The following is a 26,282-nucleotide window of genomic DNA, read 5'->3' as shown; positions in this document are numbered from 1 at the left end:
CTAAGGGTGGCAACCTCGGCTTGGAACTTGGTCATGTTCTTACTAAGTTCAGTGACTTGGGTCTTCAGCACAGCATGGGACTCCTCAAGTTCTTTCACTGTCATGGTGTCTCGAGAAAGTGGAGTTGTAGATAGACAAGGTGTGAGCAAGATGATCAAGGGAAGCAAAGATCAGGGTTTGGCTTTGATACCAAATTGATGTAGAAGCAGGTGATCAGGGACTGAGGACGTAGAAGGAAAGGATGGGTTCTAAGCGGCTAGGTTCTAACGCTTATCTACTGGACTTGCCCTCCCATTTGACTTTTAGTCCCATTTTCAATGTGGCTGATCTCTTTCCTTACCGCGGCACCTTTGAACCTCATGTAGTTCCTCATATCACTTTTTCCCATGCCCCTGCCAAGCCTCCTCGTCTTCCTGCTCCTGTTTCCCATGCTACCGACCAAATTGTTGATGTCCTAGATCATGAATTTGTTGCTTCTGCAAATGGTGGCTTTCAGCGTTTCCTTGTCCGTTGGCATAATCGACCTATAACAGATGCTACTTGGATCACTGACGACGAATTTCGGAGCACTGCCTTCCAGCAATACCAAGATCATCTTCTCACTGAGTCAAATTCTAGTCCTCCTATCGATGTGCCTGCTCCACGTCCTCCTATTATTCATACCTATGCACGTCGGCGCCGTCCTTCATAGCTGCTGTGTTTTACTCGCCGGTGTCGAGTCCTCTCACCGAGGGGGGGGGGAATGATGGCAACAAACCAGATTGTTAAGTTGCATATTCTTTTAGAATGCTTTTAGGAATGTATTATATTCCAGATTATTTTAGGAATTATTCTTTACTGGTGATCTTAGGTAGTTTAGAAGCATTAGGAATAATCTTTTACTAGCAGTTTTAGAACTAGTCTAGCTTCTATAAATAAGAGGCATTGTAGTAGGTGAGGGGTAGACCTGATTGATAACGATTATAAACTTCCTAAACCTCCTGTTCTTAATTCTCTCTTCTATTTCGCAGTTCTCTTCTCTAACCCCTATCTACCATCCTTTCCTTCTACGTCCTCAGTCCCTGATCACCTGCTTCTACATCAGCACTCCTACAAAGGCTCATATAGACACTTAAACTAGCATAGACATTATTCTAACTGCAACAAAACTAAACAGCAGAAGGCTCCCCTCCCTTAACAAGAGTGGAGCTAATGCCCTCATTTGGTATGGTAAACTGGGGTAGACCATTAACCAGCTTTTCAACCTTCCTTGAAGACTTTTCCTTCTTCTTAGGAGACTTCTTCATTGCCTTGATCTCTTGTTTGGTTTTATTCTTGGATCCTCTCGGTCTGCCTCTCTTCTTCGGCGTCTCCACCACCTTTTTCAGCACAGTCAAGCCCATTGAAATAGCATCCAGGTTCGTCCTTACCACTGCGAGACTCAACCTCGATCTCTTAGGTGACACTTCATCGTAGTCAACCATTTTTCGTCGCCGATAAATCACTGGCTTTATTACTTACTTTGTACTTGCAGTTGTAGACTTCTCCAAAGCCATGTTTTCTATCGTTTCCTCAGCTTTGTTTATTGCAGCTGCCTGGGTTGATTCATCTTCAGCTGGAAACAAATTCGTACCCATTGGTACTATAGCCGCCAAACAATCCTCAGCTTCCTTCAACAGCCTAACTCCCTGCTGATCCGCACTTTCCGGTTCATCCTCAACAGATTAGATCCCGGCCTTGTTAGCATTCTTCATTCCCTGCCCAACACGAATGAGGATTTCACGTCGGGGTTTAGGTTTCTACACAGGTACGTTTGCAAACCTTGCTAAACTTGACTACTCTGCCTGAACTTGCGCTCCAAACACCAAATCTTGCCCTAGGGCCCTTTCCAGGTTCTCCCTTGCCGGCGACGCTGCACTGTTTAGAGCTGCCGGCAATGGCGGTCCAACACAAGGCCAGCCAACATGAGTCAACAAATCGCACTCTGCGTATCTCCCATATAGGCTTTCAAAGAAAAAAAATTCAAGCCCACCACAACTCCATCATCCACCATGAAACTCCGGTGAAGCACCACCGGTTGCAGTAAATCAACCTCAACCCTAATCCAGATCCCACCAACATCGAATTTGGTGGTATCCTTCTATATAAAGCGACCTAGGGCACTTCCAAGGCGCCTTAAACATCGAGCAGAATGGTATGCCAGTGGGAGGCCCCTTACCTTGATCCAGAACACTAGAGAGGACAACCTTACCAGCATCAGATCCCCAACAGCATCATAAAGGCCAAAACCACCGGTGCACGATCAAAACCCCACGGCCTGCCTCAGAGGATACGATTACGATACGACGGATCCGTCAGAGTAAATAGGAATCAGTCTCCATGTGCCTGAGCCGTATACCAACCATTGAGCCTCTATGCTTGTTGGAACATCCCCATGAAGGATCGCTTATTAAAAGTCCGAGCAGTCAACAATTTTCCAACCAGAAAGGTCTGCGACCTGTGCAAGCCTTCCCCCTTCGGTGGCTTGAGATCCACCAGCTTACAGCCATCTACCAATCCCAACGAGGCCACCAGACATACCGCCATTTCATCTATAGCATCCATGTCCAAGCTAGGGTTTTGGGAAAACTAGGGTTTTTTCCTCTCTCTTTCTCTCTCTCTCTCTCTCTCTGACTACTCACGCATACGCAACTAGGGTTTTTTCTATTTTACCATGATAATTATTTTAGATGATATTTTATTATGGAGGCTATGGATAATCCATAGTTTAGTGAAACCTGAGTGTTTGGCTTTATAGTATAAATAGATAGATAAATGTCTCACTTTCAAAGAAAAGATGTCAACTCTATTTTTTTTCTTTTGGCAAAAGTATAAATTTATAGTACGGGAAACAATAAAAATCGCACAACTAAAAAAACAAATGAAGGCAAACTGAGTAGCCCAAATTAGGTGAGGCCACAAACTTAGCCACCCAACAGCAGCAAGAAGAACGCGAAAGCATCATCGGTGCCACCCATTTCATTGACCAAATATGAGGCCTAGAATAGTACATAGAGAAGTTTTAAATACACACCCCTAATTACTTAATACACACTCCTAATTACTTAATACACACTCCATACTTAATACACCACCCATTTAATTTCTCATTCTAATAATTTACTAAATACACAACCAAAGTACCTAAAATACCCTTAATCTCAAAAATCATGAAATATCCTACTTTTTGACTCTATTAAGGTTACTATTTAATATGATTAGTATATTCTAGTATATTGACATTTATTACTTGTGTTAGTTATTGAGAAATTCATAAAAGATTTATTATTGTTCCCTTTAAATATATGCATATAAATAAGCTTTGTGTTATTTGATCTCTCATCCACCAAACACCATATTAATCAAGTATAAAATTATGAGTTGCACATTCAACCAAAACTATACCCGTAGTTTTTCTATTGTGGCCGAATTAAATAGTTGTCATTAGAGGGTCCAAACAAATTAACAATTACAAAGTTTTTTCACCTGTGATGTTTTATATTAGAAAATAAATTTATTAATCATAACTCTTAGAACAAAAAAGGAAATTAACTAAAAAATGGGAGTTAGTTACAATTGTAATCATAACTCTATTTTTCCTTAAATAATTTCCTGTCATGATTAATCATAATTTTTCCTTAAATTGATTAATCATAACTCTAACCTCATCTAATTACAATTTATTTAAGGAAAAATTAAATTAGATAGTTTCTAACTTTATTCTTGTATTAAATTGGGAGGCCATGTATAGAAATTTGTTGTATTTATCTAACTATTTATACATAAATAGAATAATAATATAAGGAAAATATGACTATTTTTTTTCTTATTCTAATGAATAGATGTCTGTTTTGGTCATTTAATCTACCTACAAAATCTAATTTGAAATATAAAATAATAGGGATGTGTATTAAGTGATTAGGGGTGTGTATTTAAAATTTCTCTAGTACATACATCAAATTTGAAACTGAAATCTAGTGGCTTAAGCAAACCTTAAACTTGACAAATACTACTCATTAGAAACATATGTAAGAATATTACATAAAACTTAGACATACACATGCATTCATTAGAAACACATGCTTTTATAATCAATCTTGGATATGTGATCGAGATGTGAACATTTATACATGGACTTGACATTGAGAAACGATGAACAAGCTCAGCCATCTGCTCTCTACAAACTCCTTATGTAGTCTACAATGGGGTAAACGATTTGTTTTTTTTTTTTTTCTGACAGCAGGGACTAGCTTTATATAGGTGTTCTAAGATTGAATTTCATCCATTAGGGAATGTCAATCATCTTCTATCATACACCAACTTAATTAAAGCATTAATTCTTATTAATGTCAATAATGGACTTTATGTAAGTTACATTCTGATAATTAGTCTCCATAGTCTATGATTAATATCACGAATTAATCATCATAGGCATCTGGAATTCCATAGTTGGTGAAATACGGTGCATTGGATTATGACTGAATGCCTCTAAGTCAGAATTGGGCTTAGAAGCAACGCATGTCCGATTGTCGACCCACAGTAGGGGCCCTAGGCCCCCAAAGGCATGTGTCGTTGGTGTAGCCCTCACAGTGGACAAGCTGTGAAGGCCGCCTTGAATTACAATTTCTACTAAGCGGCAGGTGTAGAATCCTTTGCAGACGACTTAAATAAGTGACTGGGTATTGTAAGTGGCAGAATGGCCTTGTTGCCACGATTCACTGAGATTCAGCTCTGTGTTGCATTGATTCGTCCCTCCCCCTTCCATCCTTTTTTTTTTTTTTCTTCCTTCAACCCAGCAAGGCTAATCTCCCACACTTGGTGTTTTTACGGAGGCCAGTCTCTCACACTCTATGTTTTGCTCGATCTCATCAGTACTTGCTGGCACTTGACATCTGCTTGGCCTTGTCAGCACTCGACATTTGCTTATGTTTTTTGCTTGGCCTTGTTTAAACACTTGGTGTTAGTTTTGCCTAAGATTTGCTCTCACCCTAAGGGTTTTCCTTGTTTTCGCCAACACTTGACATTTCAGAGGCATTGCTCCCTCACATTCTATGTGTTTGTGACCGTGTTGGCACTTGAAGTTTGCTTGCGCTGGTGGCTTGGCTTGCATTTGGTTGGCTTTGTTCAAACATTTGATGTTGGATTTTCCTTGCTCTTACCCTTGGAGTTTTGCCTTGTCTTGCAAAGGCTAATGCAATGTCATGGCTGGCCAAGGCTTCCTAGCGAAGGTTTGCAATGTCAAGGCAATGCCATGGCTTGCCAAGGTAGGGCAAGGCAATGCCATGGCTTGCCAATGAAATGCCAAGGTAAGGTCATGGCTTGCCAAGGCTTCCTAGCGAGGCTAATGCAATGCCATCGGTGCCAAGCCAATGCCAAGTTGATGCCATGGCTGGCCAATGCTTCCTAGCGGGGCTAGTGCAATGCCATGGCTATCCAACGCTTCCCAGAGAGACTAACAAGCGAGGCTAACCAAAATGGCAGGCCGAGGCTTTACTAATGAGGCTAACAGGCAAGGCTAACCAGCAAGGCTAAAATTGTCAAATAAAGAGCGAGGACTATGTCACAAACAAATAACAGGAGGAGGAAGTCGAATGAGATACAAAAATCATGGATAAAGAGCCACCACAAAGGCTACTAGAGTTTGCCAAAGCCATAGAAGGTGATGGTAGAAGATCTATAGAATGTGTCAGAAACAATGAGTTAGAAAACCTTAGCATAACAAAGCATAGAATTTATTTTATTGAATCTTAATTTGTTGTCTTTCTTGTAGTGAAATTCACACTTTCTATTTTATAGCAATCCATAGTCTATATTTATTTTTTAGTAACTTAATTTTTGTTTTTTGTTTTTTGTTCTTATGAAAATTTCAGTCGAAAATAAAATTAAGTGTGAATTGTGTTAGTGTTGAACAAGACATACATCGAAATTTTGATGTACTACATATATAATTAAGTCAATGTATTTGTTAGAGTTTGTATATAAAATAAATTTAAACACTTACCTAATATATTTGATTGATTTGAAACCAAATCATGACAGCTGCAAGAAGTTATATATTTGAAATAGCAGTTAAAAGGTCATAACAATTACTTGATGCAAGAAAGAAACTGTTTTTGATCAAAAGAGATCAGCTCATTTTATAGTTTCAGCAAGTAGTACAAAAAAAAAACACGTCTAAGGGGTCGACAGAAAGAATCATTCCTTAGAGAACCCTAAAACCTATTATGAAACAAGAATAAGGCCCAGGAAACCCTCGTATACCCACATTTTAGGAAATATACGCACCATTATTCCAAACAAAAATCAGAATCCTCCGAAGCTAATAAGTTAAATATTCCTCATGGAATTGGATTTTTGCAACCTAAAAACAAAATTAAATAACATTGAGAAGAGGAGGTGAAGACTCCCCTTCCATGACTACTTCGTTATTGAAACCTTCCACCTCAGAAATCTCTGTGTCAATGGTAGTGTCTGCAGCACCAAATTCACCAGAACAGTCAACTTGGCTTTTCCACTATCTAAGTTTTTTCACCTGCATCTCGATGCGAGAAAAATGCACCATCAGTGCCTCAACTCTCGTGCACCGGCCAAGTTGATACCCGGACTCTCAGTACTACCAATGTGATACCTGATCTATGATTTTGCTATCGTTGACATACTTCCGTCAAATTTCTCAGACGAGGACGTTAAAAAAGTCACGTGCCAAGCAGGTGGGCCTAAAAGAAAGGGCAAACACGTCTTTTCGCCCAAAATGCAGCCCTTTTTTTTTTCTACAATTGTCTCTCTCCACTTATTCTTCTTCCTCCTTTGTTCAGTTGTTTAGTCCAATGAAGAAGGTAAAGACCAAGTCTTTATGTGGTGAACTGTGTGCCTTATAATTCAATGTGATTTGAATCACTGTTTGTTCCGGTTTTCGACTTATTGGGTTGTTGATATGGTTGCAAAGGAGAAAGCTTTTTCATAGCTAATTGAAACTGAATGTATGGTGGTTTAATTATTTGAGATATCTGCTTGTAGTTTACACATTTGGGACAGACCTGACCGTTAATGAACGGGCTTACGTGCACGAACAGTGCAAGAAAATGGATATGAAATCCAAGAGCTCTGGATGAGTGAGAGCAGCGGTGGAGGCAGGAATGTATATAAATGCAGGCAAAAAAATTTCCAGGCTTTCGGTTCCTGGCAGTAGCAGCAAGGCTGCAAATAGTACCATTCTGCAATTTGCAATAGCAGCAATGCTACTATTTGGATATTGATCCTTAGCCATATGAAACAAAAGGAAACCTCCAAAAAAGGGGCCTAAACCTCTCTCTTGGGAATTAAGTCGAACAAGTGGTGTGCATTCTCATCCTTAGCCATATTCCACGCCAAAACCAAGCTTGCGAAACCCAAGGTTAACAGAATAGTAAGAGGAGCATCAAATACATCAACATTAAACACGATAGTAACCCACCCAACAATTTTCCATTGAGTAGAGTGATTGAAAACTGTGAAAGATCCACCCAAGCAAGTCTCAAAGCTTGGGTTTCCAATTAACCAAGATGAAGGGTACTGTCTAGAGACAGCTTAAGCTTTGAGCTTTTTAGATAAGATATTAGCCGGAGAGCTTTCAGAGGGAATTAGATCAGAAGAAGGAGGAGGAAGAAGAAGAACAGTGTATTTGTGCCCAAAAGAAAAGTCGATTTCAATCCGAACAAGGTTCTCTGTCTTCTCCAATTGAAATCTTGCTAGAATTGAGGGATGAAGTTCATAAAAACTAAGTGTGAAGCAATCATGATGTGGTAGAAATTTTAGAGAAGAATATTTGGAAGAAAATTAAGCGATGCAGCAACAGTTGAACAAAGGAAGAAGAAGAAGAGGAAAGAGAAAATTGTATAAAAAAAAATTCTGGGGTCATTTAAGTCATTTCATAGTATTTTTGGGCCCATGTGCTTGTCACGTGACTTTTTTAACGTCTCTGTCTCCGAAATTTGACGGAAGTATGTCAACGATAGCAAAATCATAGATCAGGTATCACATTGGTAGTACTGAGAGTCCGGGTATCAACTTGGCCAGTGCACAAGAGTTGAGGCACTGATGGTGCATTTTTCTCGCATCTCCATATATCTCTAAAACACGAGCAGATTTGGGTTTATTTTTGCTTCCATGAGGGCGCCCAAGCTTCTTCTTTTTGGGAGACACTATTATTTTGTACTTGTGCTACATTATCACAGTGATATTTTCACCCACCTGTAATTCAAAAGCTGGGAGAGCTAGATACCTCTTACCAGTCTTGGTGAGCTCAAAGGCCACTCTATGTTTCGTACCAACCAATGGAGCAGTAGAAACCTCTAACTCTGGATCATATTTTTTCTCAGCTTTCTTGGTAATTGGTACAATCTGCAATGGCAGCATCTTGTTCACCGGATTGGGTGGCACCAAAGATGCCCAGTTCTTGAAGAAGCTTGCATCACCTATACTAGTCAGGACTTGTTCAGTACAAATAGAAGCTCCAACTTTCTTGGACTCAGACGACCCTTCGTCTCCCAGCAACGCATGGGCTTCCACAACCCCATGCATGCCGCCCTTCAGCACTTCACCATCCTGAGGCACCACCAACTCTATGCCCGCAGTATTCCCTTCACTAAGCACCAGCAAATCACTCAGTGAAGCAGACCTCGAGTCCGTGCACGACATCTTCAGCGACAAACCTACCATCGCTGCAGCTGGCAGCTTCCTCTGCAAATCCTCATTTTCCTTTAATAAAGAACCATCATAACCCATCTCATCATGCTCAAAAAGACCACAGTCCCTACAAAAGCCCTTAACCTTCTCATAGATGAAAGTAATTTCAGGTTCAATCGAGGGAGAGAATTCAAAAGGCATTCATGTACGAATCCGGCAACGAGTATCAAAAGTTGACCGAACTCGTTGCTCCTCCTCTTTACGACGAAGTGTTGGTTGATCAAAGCGGATCACCTAACCAATAGCTTAGCCAATTAGGATTAGAGCCTCCTTGTTTCTGAGGGCTACCGGCAGCCTTTTGACCGCCACCCATATCTCCATCATCCACAATGGGATAGCCTCCACCAAGCCAACTTCGTCATAATCACCAACCACGAGCATGGTATTCCTATAGAACCAAGGTCCACCATGGAGAGTGCAGTTCTGATTGGCTTCACAATCAATTGGAACAGAAATCGGTCACCGGCATGCAACGCCGTCCCCGCCGAGCCAACCGACAGACAAGCGAAGTCTTTGAAGGCTGCCATGATACTAGCGGAGTTATCTGCCATGAGATTTTAGGTCAAATATGGGGAGTTTTTGTCGAAGAAAAGGTTCTGCGAGAAACCCTAGTAGAGAGAAACGGCTAGGTCAAAAGAGTTTTTATTTTGAGAAACAAATTTGTTGCTTGTTGGAATAAACTGTTATTGCATTGCTAATATATATAATATTTTGGTTCCTTTGATATATGAATTGTTCTCATTAATTAGTCTCACTAAACTAAGGGGGGTGTATTGTATATGGAATTAGTGGAAGTTTTAAAGAAATCTATGGAATTTAAAAGTCTGGGTGTATTCAATATAGATTTTTAACAATAGAAAATTACTCATAAGTGTCATTTTAAAACTTTAATTAGCCATAAGGCCACTTTTAGTTTTTCTCATACTCATAAAGTCACTTGCAACTTCCAATTATTTCATCTCTGACGATTTTGTCCTTTCACTTAACAAAACCAATTGCATCTGGCTTTATAATTACATTACAAAATATAGCTCTCTCTCTCTCTCTCTCTCTCTCTCTCTCTCTCTAAAAACCCTAACTCCCATTCTTCAAACCACAACACTCTTCCGCTTCTTGTTGCCGCTCGCCGTCGACTCGCCACGGCGTCTTTTCCGCTTCCGGTGTGTCGCATTATCAACATTTCTTCGCGTTATCAGTGATAGCCAGAAGGAAGAAGGATAGAGAGTAGTGTTTTTGGCTCTGTGAGACTTGTACGACAGCGTTGGTAATCAGTTTCTGTTTTGGTTAGCATTCAGGCATTTTGGCTCGCCGGAGAGGAGCAATTGAGGTATCGGAGGTCTTGCGGCAAAGGATCTCTGTTGAGTCAAACTGTGAAGGTAATTTCTAAACCTAATCATAGTGATTTAGCTGTGTTTCGTGTCTATGGAAAACAAAGGAGTTCTGTATTTTGGGCAACCAAACAGAGGGACTAGTTACTCAGAAGAATTTTCTGCTTTGCATTTAGATTGTTATGTTGATTTTGTTGATTGTTGAGCATAATTGCTTGCTCTTTTGTAAAATAAATGTTAGGAAATATAAAGAATTGAGCCTTGGGTTGATGTTCTGTAGCTGAAACTTCACTAATCTTTAGTTAAATTCAATGTTTATTTCTTGGTGAAAAAGTGTTAATTTGGTATTGTTTATGCAGGAGCGGAACAAGCATTTGAGATTTTACATATATCAGCGCCTTGAGTGGTTACTGTCCACTTTCAAATTGTGCTTAAATATGCTTTTAAAATGTTAAACGTAGGTAAAGAACTTGAATGTCTTATCGACATAGATTCTTATAGTTGGCTGGTGTGCTGGAGTGAATGCTACTTGAGTGACGTGTATGACGTACAGTATGAGTATCAATGTTAAAGATCAATTGTTGATCAAATCATGAGGCTGACTTCTTATATTAAGATTTACATGCATGTCTCACTTAATTATGCTGGCCTTATATGCATGAGTTTTGCTTGCTGGTGACAAACGTCTCCTTCCTGTTATGTCAGTATGGCTGGTCAACTAGTTTGAAGATAGGGCCCTTGTCACGATTTTTTTTTTTTTTTTTTTTTTTTTTTGGGAATTAAGTAATGCTGATATATGATATGGTGCCAATTGTATCTCTGGCTTTTTAACATAGCGATAGTACCTATGTTAGTATGTTTTCAATTTGATGTCAGTAGCTTTTTTGTTGCAAACGATAGGAGTGTGAAAAACTAGAAGAACTCTATTCACTAACCGGAAGTCAATTTGTTTTGCATTTTTAAGGTTACCTTAGTTTAGTAGCTTGGAGTTTGAAGTGTAAAATTATGTGTTGCTATCCTTTCTCCGCTATGTCGCCAATGAATTAATTTTTGATGTTTTCATTTTATTGATTTTAAGTAACTCTATATAACTGCTATAGCGGCTTTTGAACGCAGTGATAGTAGCTTTCTATCTCTATGTTAGTATATTTTCAAGCTAATGTCAGTAGTTTTTTTGTTTTCATTTTGATTGATTTCAAGTCCATAGCCTTCTATAGTTGTTATAGTGACTTTTCAACACAGTGATAGTAGCTTTCTATCCCTATGTTAGTATATTTTCAATCTGATGTCAGTAGCTTTATTCTTTTCATTTTGATTGATTTCAAGTGATCTTTTATCAATATCTTATTAAATTTGAAAAACATGATTCTGAATGAAATTCAATTTTCTTCTTGTTGTGATTTCATATGGGATTTGTGTTTAATGCAGCAGCAATGACTTGGTTAGAAAAGAAATATCCGCTTTGGAAACCTAAGATTAAGCCCACCCCATTTTGGTCCAAAGGAAAGTCTCCATGGTAGTCTAAGGGTCTTGTGAGGTTAATTTTCAGTTTTATGTAGAATAATTATGAGCCTAGTGCTTTTAAGAGTATTAAAATCTTAGGGTGAGTATTCAAGGGTCTTGAGTGTGTCTTTATGTCTATTTAATAAGTATTGAAGAGTCTTATTATTAATAAGTCTTTAGTAGTCTTTTGGTGTGCTAGGAGTCTAAGGGTTGTGTTTGGAGCCTATAAATATGGTTATCTATTGTAAGCCAAATCAGATTGGAATGAATTAAAGTTAAATCCTTTTTGAAGGCTTGTGCCTTGGTTTCTCTCTCCCCTTACCTTCCTCGCTCTATTTCTCCCTTCTACAGCTAAGAACCCTCTGTTTCTTCTAAAATCATTCTGTTTTCTTATTCTCTCAACTCTCCCAAACCACCCAAAGCATACTCTCACCTACTGTTGCTCTCTGCTGCATCAGTTTTGGTATCAGAGCAAAACATCCTAACTGCTCATTCATATCCCTACACTTAGATCTACAATGGTTACCAACGCAGAGCTGTCATCCAAAGTGGACAGTTTGTCTCAAGAATCTGAAGGTTATAGAAGATGTTCAAAGAGGTGCTTGAAAAATTGAATTCCTTGGAACATGGTTTTCAATCTATGTCTGCTTTGGTTAAAGAGAAGTCAAAAGATGGTGAAATAAGCATAGGCCAGAATTCATTTTCAGATTCTAGGCACGAAGACTCAAGACAATCTGGTTCAGCAAAGGGTGTGAAACTGGATGTTACTGATTTTAATGGAGACAGCAATCCTGAGGTGTTCCTTGATTGGCTACATAGTTTGGAAAGTTACTTCAAATGGCATCAGTTGGCAGAGGAGCGAAAAATCTCTTTTGCAGAAGCTAAATTGAAGGGGACAGCTAGAGTTTGGTGGGAAAAATACCAACAAACTCATTTTGCGGTGACTAGAACTTGGGAAGACATAAAGATGACTTTGACACGTTTCTTTGTGCCACCTAATTACAAGCAACGGGTACACTTGCAATTCGTAGAATTGGTGCAAGGAAGCCTATCAGTGGAAGAGTATACAAATAAGTTCCTTAGTTTGGCTGCAAAATCAGATTTTCCATGGAATGAAGACATCATGATATCGATGTACCGCAAGGGCTTGAATCCTCATATTTCTTCAGGATTAGCAGCAAGTCGAATTTATACTATGAATGATGCTGTCCAGATTGCATACCAAATGGAGGAAGAGTATAAGAAGAAATCGTCCATGTCAATTTCAAACAAAGGGAAGACACTTGACAAATCTTCTGGAGGATTCACATCTACAACTAGTGAATCAGATGAGAAAACTCATGGTGGTTCCTCATCTTCCAACCAGTTAGTGAGTTCTACTCTTAAGAATGCACAAAAGGCTGCTGGTCCTGCCTCTAATATGAGGAATGAAATTAGATGCTGGAAATGTAAAGGCTTTGGACACTTGATGGGACAATGCCCAAATCGGTTAGTTGCTTTTGCAGATAAGGAAGATCCTATTGCATCTGCCAACCTTGAACAAAAGGCAAATGAAGTTGTTGAATTGCAAGCTGAGCAAGAGATGGAGGTAGAAGTGTATGACCCATGCTTAGTACTACGTCCGGTTCTCACTACGCAAAAAGAGCATGAGGAAGATTGGCGAAGGAGTAACATTTTCCAGACCCGTGTTCGGTGCAATGGTCAGTTGTGTACCCTAGTTATAGATGGAGGGAGTTGCTCTAATGTCATTTCTGAGGAAGCTGTTCTCAAGCTTGGGTTGCCTACTGAACCACATCCAAGTCCTTACAAGGTGGCATGGGTAAATAACACAAATCTCAAGGTCAATGATCGTTGTTTGGTGACATACTCTATTGGGAAATTGTTTGACAGCGTGACCTGTGATGTGCTGCCCATGAAAGTGTGTCATATTCTTCTGGGTCGACCATGGTTATATGATAAGAAGGTACAACATTGTGGCTATAACAACACATATTCCTTCACAAATGGAAGTTCTGAGTTCAAATTCGTGCCAACTAAAGGTTTGTCAACCATAAAGCTCAAGAAGACAGCTGGCACGTTCCTCCTTAAACAGACTGAAAGTGATGATTCTATACTTGGTCCAATTCCAAACTCGACTGAGTCGAGTTCTTTTCAGAGGGGGAGAATTAATGCAGCAGCAATGACTTGGTTAGAAAAGAAATATCCGCTTTGGAAACCTAAGATTAAGCCCACCCCATTTTGGTCCAAAGGAAAGTCTCCATGGTAGTCTAAGGGTCTTGTGAGGTTAATTTTCAGTTTTATGTAGAATAATTATGAGCCTAGTGCTTTTAAGAGTATTAAAATCTTAGGGTGAGTATTCAAGGGTCTTGAGTGTGTCTTTATGTCTATTTAATAAGTATTGAAGAGTCTTATTATTAATAAGTCTTTAGTAGTCTTTTGGTGTGCTAGGAGTCTAAGGGTTGTGTTTGGAGCCTATAAATATGGTTATCTATTGTAAGCCAAATCAGATTGGAATGAATTAAAGTTAAATCCTTTTTGAAGGCTTGTGCCTTGGTTTCTCTCTCCCCTTACCTTCCTCGCTCTATTTCTCCCTTCTACAGCTAAGAACCCTCTGTTTCTTCTAAAATCATTCTGTTTTCTTATTCTCTCAACTCTCCCAAACCACCCAAAGCATACTCTCACCTACTGTTGCTCTCTGCTGCATCAGTGTTACACTATTAATATGGATAATCAGCTGGTTTTGTGCAATCAGTATCTATGTCAGTAACTTTTTATTACTAGTCTACTAACTTTGTACATGTATCATAGTAGCTTTATGTATATGTGTCAGTAGATTTTTAGATTATTTGTTTTTGATTAGATGGTTGATAAAGAGTGTCACTTTTGTTGTGCAGCAGCATGTTGTTGTTTTTAATTTGCATTTCAAATACTAATATTTCGTTATATCTTCTTGCAGAATTCTTCCCCTTTGCATTTGCACTAGTAGATTCCGAAAATCATGTGAATTTGAGTAGTAAAGTCTCCATTGACCAAGAGATCATTCAGCCAACCAAGAAATGTTGAAATGAAGTCTCGTGCTAAAGGTGGCAAAATTATACCTATGAGTTTAGAGTGTCACAATTGAAAAATGACAGTAGCATTACAACATTGACATTAGATTTATACAACTATTGTAATAGATTTTCACAACTATGGTAGTGGCTTTTACAACTATGGAAGTAGCTTTTTACTTAGTTATATCATTGTTGAACCCTGCATACTTTTTGCATCATTGAATATGATTTTTTTTCTCGATTGTAGTAGCATTTTTCTTTTTGTTGTATACTTTATATTTCTATAGGTTTGTTAGTCTCTGACAATAGCTTTTTCAGTCTCTAGGAATAGCTTTTGTTATGCGTGGTAGTGTTTTTGTTCTGCTTGGTTATAGCTTTTGGTATTGATGAGAGTAGCTTTTGGTGATGGTGAGAGCAACTTTTATTATTGGTGAGAGTAGTTTTTTGGTGTTTGTGACAGTTGCGTTTGTTGCTGGTGGAAGTAGCTTTTGATGTTTGTGACAGTAGCTTTTGGTTTTGAGAAGCGTAGCTTTGGTTAGTGACAGTAGCTTTTGTTGCTTGTGAGAGTAGCTTTGTATGACATTGCCAAAGGTTGCCAAAAATTTCACCAAAATAACTTTTGTTGCTGGTGACAGTAGCTTTTGGTGTCGGTGACAGTAAATTTTAGCTTTGAGGAGTGTAGATTTTGTTGGTGACAGTAGCTTTTGTTGCTGGTGAGAGTAGTTTTTCGTGACCTCACTGGAGGTTGCCAGAAATCTCACCAGATTAGCTTTCATTGCTAGTAACAGTAGATTTTGGTGTTAGTGACGGTAACTTTTATGGTCGCCGGAAAGTTCGTCGGAGACCTCACCGGAAGTTGCCAGAGTTGGCCAGGGTCGATTGGAGACCTTGCTGGAGAGAAGAGAGATAATGATTGTTGAATTTTTACTCTAGTGGCATTTACGTAAATATATTAGTTTTTATATCCAAAATTTAACACCTAATGGTTTTATGAGGGAAAAAAATTGTACGTGGCCCTATGCCTTAAAAAACATTCAAAAATTGCCTTATATGTAATTAGCCCAATAATTTTGTACTTCTAAAATGTAAATTACATGAAGTTTGTTTATATGTGTTTATTTTGAGATAGTTTATAGTACTAGTTCTGTGTAATTCTAATAGATGGCTAGTTAGAGAGTGAATTTATTTCTCCTTTATTTTTCTTCAACACATAATTTTGTTGCTGTATTTTTTTTTTTTTTGGATCAAATAAACTTCAATTGCAAAAGCCGAAAGGCAGAGACATACAACAGAAGCCAAGAAAAAACATAAACAAATATAGCACTTTAAGGGGGGGGGGCTATAGCAGCATCAAAAGGAAGAATACGCATTAGGGAGGGAGGAGGATTAGACCACCAATCATTCGGTCGTACCCTGTGCTTTGCCAAAGCAGCTATTAGATCAGTAGTAACAGTAGCATTGGCATCTCTGATACGCTAAAAGCAAGCGCATAATTTAACCCTGAAAATGTCATCGTTAGTATATGGTAAATAGGGATCGTTCTAACTGGGGATTGAGAGTACACCTGTCATTGTAAAAACAAATTAATAACAATAAAAAGTATTATTTACAAAAATAAAACAAACACAAGGGGGTTTTAGGATTATTAAATTAAAAATTAAATAAATAAAATAAAGAAAATGTAAAAACATATATACAAGGGTGGAACGCAAGGAATAAAGATCAAAACCACAATCATATGAATGAAATCCAATCACAATTCCTATAGTTGATTTTCTATGTCATGAGAAAGAAGTTGACCATGTGAAACGTTAGAAAGCAAACGATTTCCCATTTTTTACTTTCCTTGAATAATTAATTTAAGTGAAACCACCTAAATCAATCCTATTGAACATGCAATCATAGTCTAGAAAGCTAGCTAATCAAGAACACATTCAACGCATGAAGAACAAAGAAATGATGTCAACCAAAGTACACAACCTAATTATGAATAAGTTCACCTATTTGCAATCCTCCTTAATTGATTTCGACTTTTGTCCAAAGCCTTTACTACTTAAATCTAGCTCCAATTACATGCATATATCCTAAGTTGGCCACCAAAGAACATAAACATGAAAAAGTTTTCTATAATCCAAAATCAATCAAGCAATCTCACATAAGCAACATATAAATCAACATATAAAAATCACAACTTTATTTCAAAACATAAAAATGGGCTTAAACTTTGTCCTAAACGTTATGTCAACTAGAAATCAAGTTCATACGAAATCAAATAAAGAAAACTTGAAAAGGTTACAAGGAAAAAGATAGAATTACACCGTGAAGGATGAATGGTGGAAAGCTTGAGACGTTGGTCATGGATCTTGAAAGCAATGCTCCAAAGCTTCACGACACAAGGTGGATGATGGCGGCTAGGAGGCTTCATGGCTTCTTCTTCTCTTCTTCTCTTTGGTTGAAGACGCAGAGACTTGAAACTAGAGGATGGAGAGAAAGCTTGACGTTATGGAGAGAATTTTCTGAATGAAGAGGTGTGTTTTGTGGTGTAGCATAGGGGGGTTTATCTAGGGGATCGAAGGCAAGGCTTCATGAATTTAATTTCTAAAGAATTTTCTGCTTGCATCACACAGCTACAACCAATGAATTAATGCCACGTCAGCTCTGCCATGTCACTCAACCAATCAAAAAGCTCCAAAATAAATCCATAATCTTTCCAAATATATTATTGCTGATTTTCCCAAGATTTAATCTGATTTTATTCACCATTTCGGCCAAATATGTAGGCATGAACCTAGACAATGTATCCGGACGCATTTTGGACTTTTTCTCCCTTAAATCTCTCCATGGCTTTATCCTTAACATCCTCCCCTTGTTTTTCTCTTGATTTTCACATTAAAATTGCAGATTTTATTCTCTAATTTCAGCCAACATATCTTGAGGGAATTAAGGAATGAATCTAGACTTGTTTTGAGTCTTTTCTTCCTTGAAATTCTCCTTTGATATTCTCAACGTAATCTCCTTGATTTCCCATGCAAAAATCAGATTTAATCTCCCAAAATATCTGCCACGTCATCATGTGGTCTCCTAATGCCTTCAGGTTTCCTAGCCTCATCAGGATTCCTGCGTTGACTGGGATTCCTAGTTGGACCAGGAAAACTCAATTTCTTCATTTCAGCTCCATTTATTCCAAGGTACCTAGAAAATAGAAACTTTTATTAAAATTACTAAAAATAGAAACTTTCTAAAGATGTAAACTTTCCTAAACAAGAAGGATTTATTTAAGGAAATAACTAAGTAAATATGAGGAAATAACATTTAAAATGTCGCATTAAAATGCTCCTATCAATCTCTACTGAACCAGAGCCAGTTTACACTGCCTAAGTGGTCACTTCGACCTCGAATACGAGAAACCAGATGCGAAGCAGACCAATCAACCGTAGATAAAGGATTCAAAAAAGCCTAAATCAAGATCAGTGAGTCTGATTCAAGCTAGAAAGAAGAAAGGGAGAGAGTGGAGGATGGATCAAGGCCAAGGTCAATGGCCTGGGCCTATGCAACCAGGGAAGAGGAAGCATAAGTGCTAATTTTGTTGCTGTTTGAAGCAGGGGTGTGTATCCATGTTGGTGGTTGGCCCAACCCAAGCCATGAATGGTTCAGTTGGCAAAGTGATGAGTTATTTCGCTTGTGACCTTGGTTCAAATCCTCTTGGAGGCATGAATTCTTTTGCTTTTTCCTCATTTGCTTCTCCCCATTATGTTATTTTGTTCCTGTTATTTTTTTTTTTTTTTTTGTTCTTTCTCCATTTTTTTCCTCCCTTTTTCTCTTCCTTTTTTTTTTCTTTTATTACCACATTTTTTTTTTATTTTTTATTTTTAGTCTTGTACCACATTTTATATTACTATTTCTTTAAAATATCCTACTTGTTTTTTCCTCTTTCCACATTTCTTTTCCCTGTTTTTCTTTAGTTACAACAATTTCCATTAGTATTTCTTTACAATTTACTCTCAAAATTCTTGAAAGTAATATTGATAGGAAAAAAGAATTATTATAGACAAAACTAAAACTAATCCACCCAAATTTACATACTAGATCCGCCACTGGTTTGATGTTCGATACAATCATACTGGTCATTATGAAAACCGGGAGGATTGCCACAGACGGCGGCAGGAATACTTAATTATTCAGGTGATGGGCAACTCGTCCCATGTGTTGCCAGGTGCCAAGAAAAATGCCTTACCCTTTTCCCCACTTTTGGAGAATTGTAGATACTACTGCCTGCCACTGCATGCTTTCTGGGTTTAATAAAGAAATCAAGCAGACTCATGAAGGCACCATTAATCAGCCTTCGGCCAATGCTTATCTCTAGCTCGCTTTTTCGGGACTGATTCTCTAGCTATATTATTCTCAGGAGTTGCCAAGCTTTACAAGTTTCCATTTTAAACCAATATGGATATCATAATTTACATAAAAATTTGATAATCATCTATATATAGCAGTAATGATGCAACTGAAAATCCAACAACTTTAATAATCTATCCTCGACCTTTGATGCTGTATGATCTATAAGAATGTGTATCTTCATCTTCTGAGATTAATGGAAGTATATATGAGATCATGCAACTTGGTTTATACGCAACCTGTACTTTTCATGATATATATTAAGATTCAAAATTAGGTAGAGGTATGGTTAACTGAGAAAGAAATTAAAGGATCATTAAAACGACATGAACCATGTGTATAAGATTTATCATATTACAGGCTAAACGTTATTGGATTGTTTGTCATATCACTTGGAATTTTCAAATTCTCCAATCATTTACTTTGAGAAACTTGAACCATGCGATTGAGACGTAAAGATGCTATATAAAGGGAACTTGAATCAATGCCCAGGTATTTTGCCTTTCCCTTGTTCAGATATAACTCGTTTTATATCGTCGCCATCATATCCATCGATCAAACTTCATTCTCAGCTTTAGTTAAGGGTTTTTTTTATGTTGGAATCATTTCATATGCACCATTTCTTTCACTTTGCCTCCAGGTAATATGGAATATAATCAATATATATTATGAACTTCCTAAGATGTAGTCAACAGAGCAACTCTTTAAAGCCACGTTTGGTTCGCTGAAAATAAGAATAAGGAAAGAAAACTTGTTCATTTCCTGCGTTTGGGATGTAAAAGGAAAATAAATCATTTCCTGAAGGAAATGAAAATAAGGGGGAAAGTGGTTCCTTCCAAACCCCAAAAGAATCATTTTCCCCCCTCCTTCTTTCCTTGCATTTATTACTTATAACAAATTTTTTTATTACATTATTTACCAATTTTTTAACAACTTTCCTGATAACTTTCCTTACATTACCAAACATCGGAATGGAAAGTTGTTGAGAAATTTCATTATCGCAAGCACTTTAATTAGACACTTTATTATCACAAGCAAAAAATTAATGTATCTAATTAAGCAGTGGCTAATTGAACACCACCAAACTGGTGTCATAGCTCTTCATGATACTTAGATTCTGTCTAACATTACTAGATTTTCTTATTCTATCCAAAAATAAATAAATAAATAAATTTTGTTATGTCAATTACATATGTACATATCACTCTTTCTGTTTACGTCTTAGCAGTAAAAATAAGCATCTGGATAAAAAGAGAGGGCCAGGGCACCCATCATACAACAAGATTTCAGAAAGAGAAGAAGGCGGGTGTGAAAGCCAGTTCACAAGGCACTTCCCTCTGCAAGCAAGAGCAGCAAGGTGATCTGCGCACAATTTGCTGATCTGCTGGTCCAAAGCCAGCTGACTTGCCGGGTGAGAGCTAAATACCGGACTTTAGTTATAATGTTAGCAGCCTGCCAATCTGCGGGGGGGGGGGGGGGGGGGGGGGGGCACCTGTAGTGAGACTCTTGATGAGAGATTGAGAGTCTGAAGCTAGTTCCATATGCCGGTGATTTTTATCATGTTTGTACATACAGCATATTCTATTAGTAAAAGGGGAAAAGAAAGCAATTTATCAAGAGCATGTTTGGTGCGATTTACCACATTTCTACATCTTAGAATATTCCCTCGCATGTTTCGTTACTCACCCTAATTTTATACTTATAAAACTATAATCAACATTCTTGTGCGTTGTACCGGACCCTCACCCTGGTAATTCTCTTAGGGTTCTACCTGTGATTTGCCCTAGTAAACGATATAACTTTATAGGGTTTTTTCACTTGTTTTGTGCTACTACTGCTATCCATACCTCAGATTTCTTTTGTTACTGCTGTGCGGATTGCGATTACACTTTGTTGCAACTTCCATTGATTTGTTGTATTTTTCTAGTACTGTGATATGCCTTCTTTTTTTTTAGTTTTACCTTACTATTTTGTCCCCGAAAATATACCCGTTCTACGGAGTTTCTTACCATGGTATTTTACTATAGTGAACAGTTATTTTTTTTTCCTTGCCCGAATTCGTGATCGATCGTAATATTTTTGATAATTGCTATCTGCAGTATCCCATGAATTGTACTTCAATGCTTACGTACTGTCCGCAAAATATAAGTTTGGGGCTTTACGTATGTTACACTTCCATGAATCTACTTGTATTATAAATATTATATACGTATGCATGATTTTTTTACCCTTGTCGTAAGAAGGGAGATTACAATCACTTAATAGTAATCTCTCCACACCGTCGTGCGGAAGCAGCTAATTAGTCCCCACATACGGGTCTAATAATGTCGATACTCCTCCTATTTTAGTTACCCGGTGAATAATAGGTATGAGATTTTAATACAGAAGGCTTCAGCATCAGTGTGTCTGGTACGTACCATTCCTTATAACCTAAGGATGACTAGAAAGGTCTAATGTGAGACTCCAAATGGCTCTAATCTAATTATCTATGCCACAATTTTCCAACACAGAGTACGTCTACACATGCATGTCACTATTCTCAAACCCTCATGTTAGAGAACTCTTTTTTACCGAAAAGATAGTAACAGCTAACAAGCATTCTACCGACAAAAGAGCAAAACTTTCTCTGATGGAGGCTGTGGTGTCACAATTGCATCAAGTTGAACGGTTCTCTTTCAAACCCTAAACTGAGGAATCGTCAAATGATAAGATGTTCTCTAAATGTCCCCCACAGCTAGTTGGTCTTTCACAGATACAAAAATATATAGGATCGGATAACCGCTAAAAAGATCCTTACTTCAATAAAAGTCACAAAGAATTGCAAACGCGCACATAACATGTCTCTCGAAGTATGGCTTATATATAGTGTGCCTAAAACACGTCGATCATGAAAAATACAAAACTTTCATAAAATACTCTACATCGTAAATAGGTATCGCCAAGTAACTGTATCTTCTGTCGCCGAAAAAAGTCCGCTTTTCCATTTTCTCAATCTTTAGTTCAACACAACCCAAAATTGTATATGAACCAATGGACCAACATGTATAACATGTTTGAGCTGCAATCTCATCGATTCATGAATCAAGGGGTAAAGACGGCTCTAGAAGCTTTGTGATGATTATACAACGACTAGCTATTTCATATGTTTCTTCATTTTGGTATGAGGGCACATATTGGTGCGAAACAAATGGCGGGGGAGTATTGTGTGTCTCTTGTCTTTCCAATTTGGTGGTTGGACTCATGTGTCAACATCTAAGTTTGGCCTTTTTCAAATTCGACATTCTCATTTCTGAATGTTATAGTGTCTCATTTCTGTTTTTGAACCATTGCCTACAACAATCCTAGTAACCAAGCCAAGCACCAGCTCAGCATCAAATGCAGATAAAATTGTGTTTCCCAAATTAGGATTTATCCACTCAGAAAAATCAAAAATGTAGCCTCCCCTTCAGAACGTGCTTCTTGTCCAACTGCTTTTGTATAAAATATCATGTTTCACATTTAAAGGACGGAGTAACTTCCAGGAAAGGAGCAAACAACATCGATGACCTAAATCTTTTGGAGGAGGAGGAGGAGTTGGAGACCCCTTTGGCTTAGCCAATTAAATGTAGTACACAGTACACTTAATTGTGAAGTTTGATGTGCATCGCTTCTTTTTGGTGGTGATGATCACACTCACAGGACCATTCACATGCTCCACAACTACGTGGTTCTCGCATGCTCCTCTCACTACTTCCACCGATAATTGGTGGAAGGAAGAAACTAGTTTTATATATGTACATGGCTACAGGAATAATGGTCTCTATAGGAGTCAAAAGCTTTTGCAATCATACATGCAATTGGGGCATTTTATAAAGCACACAAGAATTTGGTGTAGAGTTAAAAGGATGTATAATTAGGTTAAATACTTATCCATTAGCTAGCTAGTAAGAACTCTACTCCATAAAATCTTCTTTTTTTTGTTCTCACTTCTGGATAACCCCAATTAGCTATGTATCCAAGTGAGTTATATACACGTTTTGGATAGAGAGCCTTGTTAAATAGGCAGTTAGATATTTGAGCAGCTTGCTATATACACTAATGGTTTTACTTATACCATTGACCAACTCTCTGCAAAAATGAGATGCATGTGCGTCTATCCATTAATCCATATGAACGGAATCCATATCAATTCGAAGTCAGAATATGTTTGTCTAATATTGCAGCATATAGTACTGTTGCTGATCAGAGACATACATGAGATATCCATACCAAAGTCGACAAAATCAAATAATCTAATGATTATTATGTTTTAAGGTTTATGACATTTTCCCAATCTAACTGACAGTAGGAGTGCTGCAATGATTTATGACCATAGAACTAGTACATTTGTGTGATCAATATGATCACCACATCATCATCATCTGCATATAGGTATCATATGTTGACACTACTCCACATGATAATTAATACCATGAACTTTTTCTTTATCTTTTTGTTATATATTTGATTTGCGACTTAACAAAGGGAGGGTATATATGTATGTACCTTATGAGCCAATAATTGAAACAATATATATCTGGTCAAATTCACCAAAAGAAAATATGATATAGTACACATCCTGCGCGCGGCTTTACACAGTACTGGTGGGTGCGTGCTACATCAGCTCACGTCTACTTATAAATAGAAAGAGAATTGAAGCATAGAGAAACTCAGTTGATAGATCGAAGATATAATACTAGCTAGTTGTTGTACTATGGTGCTAAAGGTAGCTGCAGAGGATCCACCAGTAGCTACAGTTGATGAGGTGATGGTGGTGAGAGAATACAATGAAGAAAGTGATAAGGTGGCGGTGGAGGAGATGGAGAGGCGGTGTGAGATGGCTGGGCAGAGGGGAAGGCCTTCTCTTGTCACTGATCTCTTGGGTGACCCAAAATGTCGCATTCGGCATTTCCCAACACACATAATGCTCGTAAGACTAAAATCCATTAAATACCTGTACTTCTGATCTGTTTGATCTTTATAATTACTTGGGGTTTCGAATCTTGAGGCTTTAGACTGCAGAATTCGGAATAATGATGTACGCACTTGGAAGTTTTTCTGGTACATATGACAGATTCATTTTACCATTATTTAATTAACCCAATGAATGAAATTGACCATGCAGGTTGCACCATACGGAGAACAAAAGGAAATTGTGGGTGTCATAAGGGGTTGTGTAAAAAAGGTAACAAGAGGGAATTCAGTGTTTGTGAAGCTGGCTTATATCCTGGGACTAAGGGTCTCTCCCATGCACAGGTTCCTCTCTCTCTCTCTCTCATCATTTCAGTAATACTTCAGTGCTCTTCTGTTACTGTAATTGCAGCTTAGCCCTAAACAATTAATATTATCATGAGAATAGTAATGTTTCTGCATGCATGTTTCGCTCTATTACCACTGAAAGTAAGAAAAACAGGTCATCCGATCATTCACTTTCTGTACGTACCCCAATTTTTCTGCTGACTTGTTCTAATCGATCAACTGTTTTCTGGCTTTTGTAAACCCTGTGTTGCTAGTCGATCTCTCCATTTTAGCTACCACAAACCTCTCTCTCTCTCTCTCTCTCTCTCTCTCTCTCTCTCCCACAAAGAAGAAACTGAAATTTGAGGGCTAGCTAGAAAGAGAGAGGATTCTAATACCATTCGTTCATTCCCGCCCGGGCGCCCCACAGAAAAGAAACTGTTCAGAGCTACAGAAAGAGATTAGATTCTCAGATAAAAGAGAAACGAAATATTATGTTTCTCGTATCATGGAAAGGAGTAAAAGCATGAACCTAGCTAACCTGGCTTGGACACATCTATCATCTATGTCCATAGGCGTTCCCTTTTGAAATAAACAAATCAATTTGGGATATAGAATGTACCACACCTTTAACTAAACATGTCAATACGTGTTTGTAGCATATATATGTTATATAATTCTTATTATGTTCCATTGTTCCTCATCCACACAGTGCTGTCCACCACTGCTTTTAACTTATTCTGGTTCCCTTTATTTTGTTTTCTTCGCTACTAGATAAAGCCTCCTCTTGAATGTCACACCATGCAATGCTAAATTAATAATGCATGCTATCATTTTCGTTTGGTCTGAAAACTGCTATCAAATACTTTGTATAATTATAATTATGGATTTAATTATAAGATTTGCTCTTTATCTTATTGTTCTTGTTCTTTTCATACGCAGGAGGCTTGGCATTGGTACAAAACTAGTGAAACATTTAGAAGAATGGTGCAAGCAAAAGGGAGCAGAATATGCATACATGGCCACAGACTGCACCAACGAGGCCTCAATCAATTTGTTCACACTAAAATGCTCATACCAAAAATTTCGCACACCCACCGTTTTAGGTCAGCCAGTTCACGCCCACTACAAACCAATACCTTCCAGCATTGCCATTGTTCGACTACCCGTCTGCCTAGCCGAGTCGATCTACCGTCAAATTTATGCCCATTCTGAATTCTTCCCAGAAGATATGGATGTCATTTTATCTAGTGCCTTAAATTTGGGCACCTTCATGGCGCTGCCCAAAAAATACCTTGCGAAATGGGACCCACAGAAAAGCACTTTTCCCCCTGGTGCTTTTGCCATCCTAAGCGTTTGGAACACCAAAGAAGTGTTCAAGCTACAAGTGAAAGGAATGTCGAAGTTGGCGCGCGCATGTTGCGTGGGAAGTAGGCTAGTGGATGCATGGCTTCCATGGCTGAGACTGCCTTCATTTCCAAACGTTTTTAAGCAGTTCGGGGTGTATTTTATGTACGGATTACATGCGGAGGGCAAGCACGGGTTGCGGTTGATGAAGGATTTGTGCAACTTTGTGCACAATGTGGGTAGGGATGACCATGGATGTGCTGCCGTGGTGGCGGAGGTGAGCCAGAGAGACCCAGTTAGAGAGGCAATCCCACATTGGAGAAAATTTTCATGGGCTGAGGACATGTGGTGTGTCAAGAAGCTCACAGAAGCCAAGCAAGGACTGCCGTCACCATCGGATTGGATTAACTCCCGACCGTCTTCACCAATGATTTTTGTTGACCCTCGTGACTTTTAACAAGGGCTGGTGATGTTCTTATATGTTCAATCTACACAGAATGTCAATTGTTCGTAGTCTTACATCTTATTATTAGTTTGGAAGTGGTAACCTGAAGATCCAAAAATGAATGAAACTAGCCAGTAACTTCTATCACCATCTTTGGTGCAGTCAAATTTGTTGGGCACGAAAACTTGGTAAAAGTAAAACACCGATATTGTT

General features: G+C 38.3%; 2 protein-coding genes across 2 annotated transcripts; both read left to right on the top strand.

Annotated features, from left to right (window-relative positions):
* The first annotated feature begins 12,159 nt into the window (after window positions 1–12,159).
* On the top strand, window positions 12,160–13,839 carry LOC112184441. Its single transcript, XM_040513447.1, has one exon. The coding sequence runs from the start codon at window positions 12,160–12,162 to the stop codon at window positions 13,837–13,839; it is 1,680 nt and encodes a 559-aa protein (XP_040369381.1).
* A 9,887-nt stretch (window positions 13,840–23,726) lies between these two features.
* On the top strand, window positions 23,727–26,219 carry LOC112190600 (probable N-acetyltransferase HLS1). Its single transcript, XM_024330048.2, has 3 exons — window positions 23,727–23,969; window positions 24,165–24,295; window positions 25,220–26,219. The coding sequence occupies exons 1-3, from the start codon at window positions 23,754–23,756 to the stop codon at window positions 26,079–26,081; spliced, it is 1,209 nt and encodes a 402-aa protein (XP_024185816.1). The 5' UTR covers window positions 23,727–23,753; the 3' UTR covers window positions 26,082–26,219.
* The last annotated feature ends 63 nt before the right edge of the window (window positions 26,220–26,282 follow it).

Source organism: Rosa chinensis, chromosome 2, assembly GCF_002994745.2.
Source record: "Rosa chinensis cultivar Old Blush chromosome 2, RchiOBHm-V2, whole genome shotgun sequence".
Taxonomy (NCBI): domain Eukaryota; kingdom Viridiplantae; phylum Streptophyta; class Magnoliopsida; order Rosales; family Rosaceae; genus Rosa; species Rosa chinensis.
The sequence above is the reverse complement of the archived record's forward strand: the minus strand, read 5'-3'. Positions and strand labels throughout refer to the sequence as shown.

Coding starts and splice junctions, on each gene's coding strand:
- LOC112190600 (XM_024330048.2), top strand. CDS start 23,754: ATGGTGCTAAAGGTAGCTGCAGAGGATCCACCAGTAGCTACAGTTGAT. Junction 23,970..24,164: donor TCCCAACACACATAATGCTC/GTAAGACTAAAA, acceptor TTGACCATGCAG/GTTGCACCATACGGAGAACA. Junction 24,296..25,219: donor AGGGTCTCTCCCATGCACAG/GTTCCTCTCTCT, acceptor TTTCATACGCAG/GAGGCTTGGCATTGGTACAA.
- LOC112184441 (XM_040513447.1), top strand. CDS start 12,160: ATGTTCAAAGAGGTGCTTGAAAAATTGAATTCCTTGGAACATGGTTTT.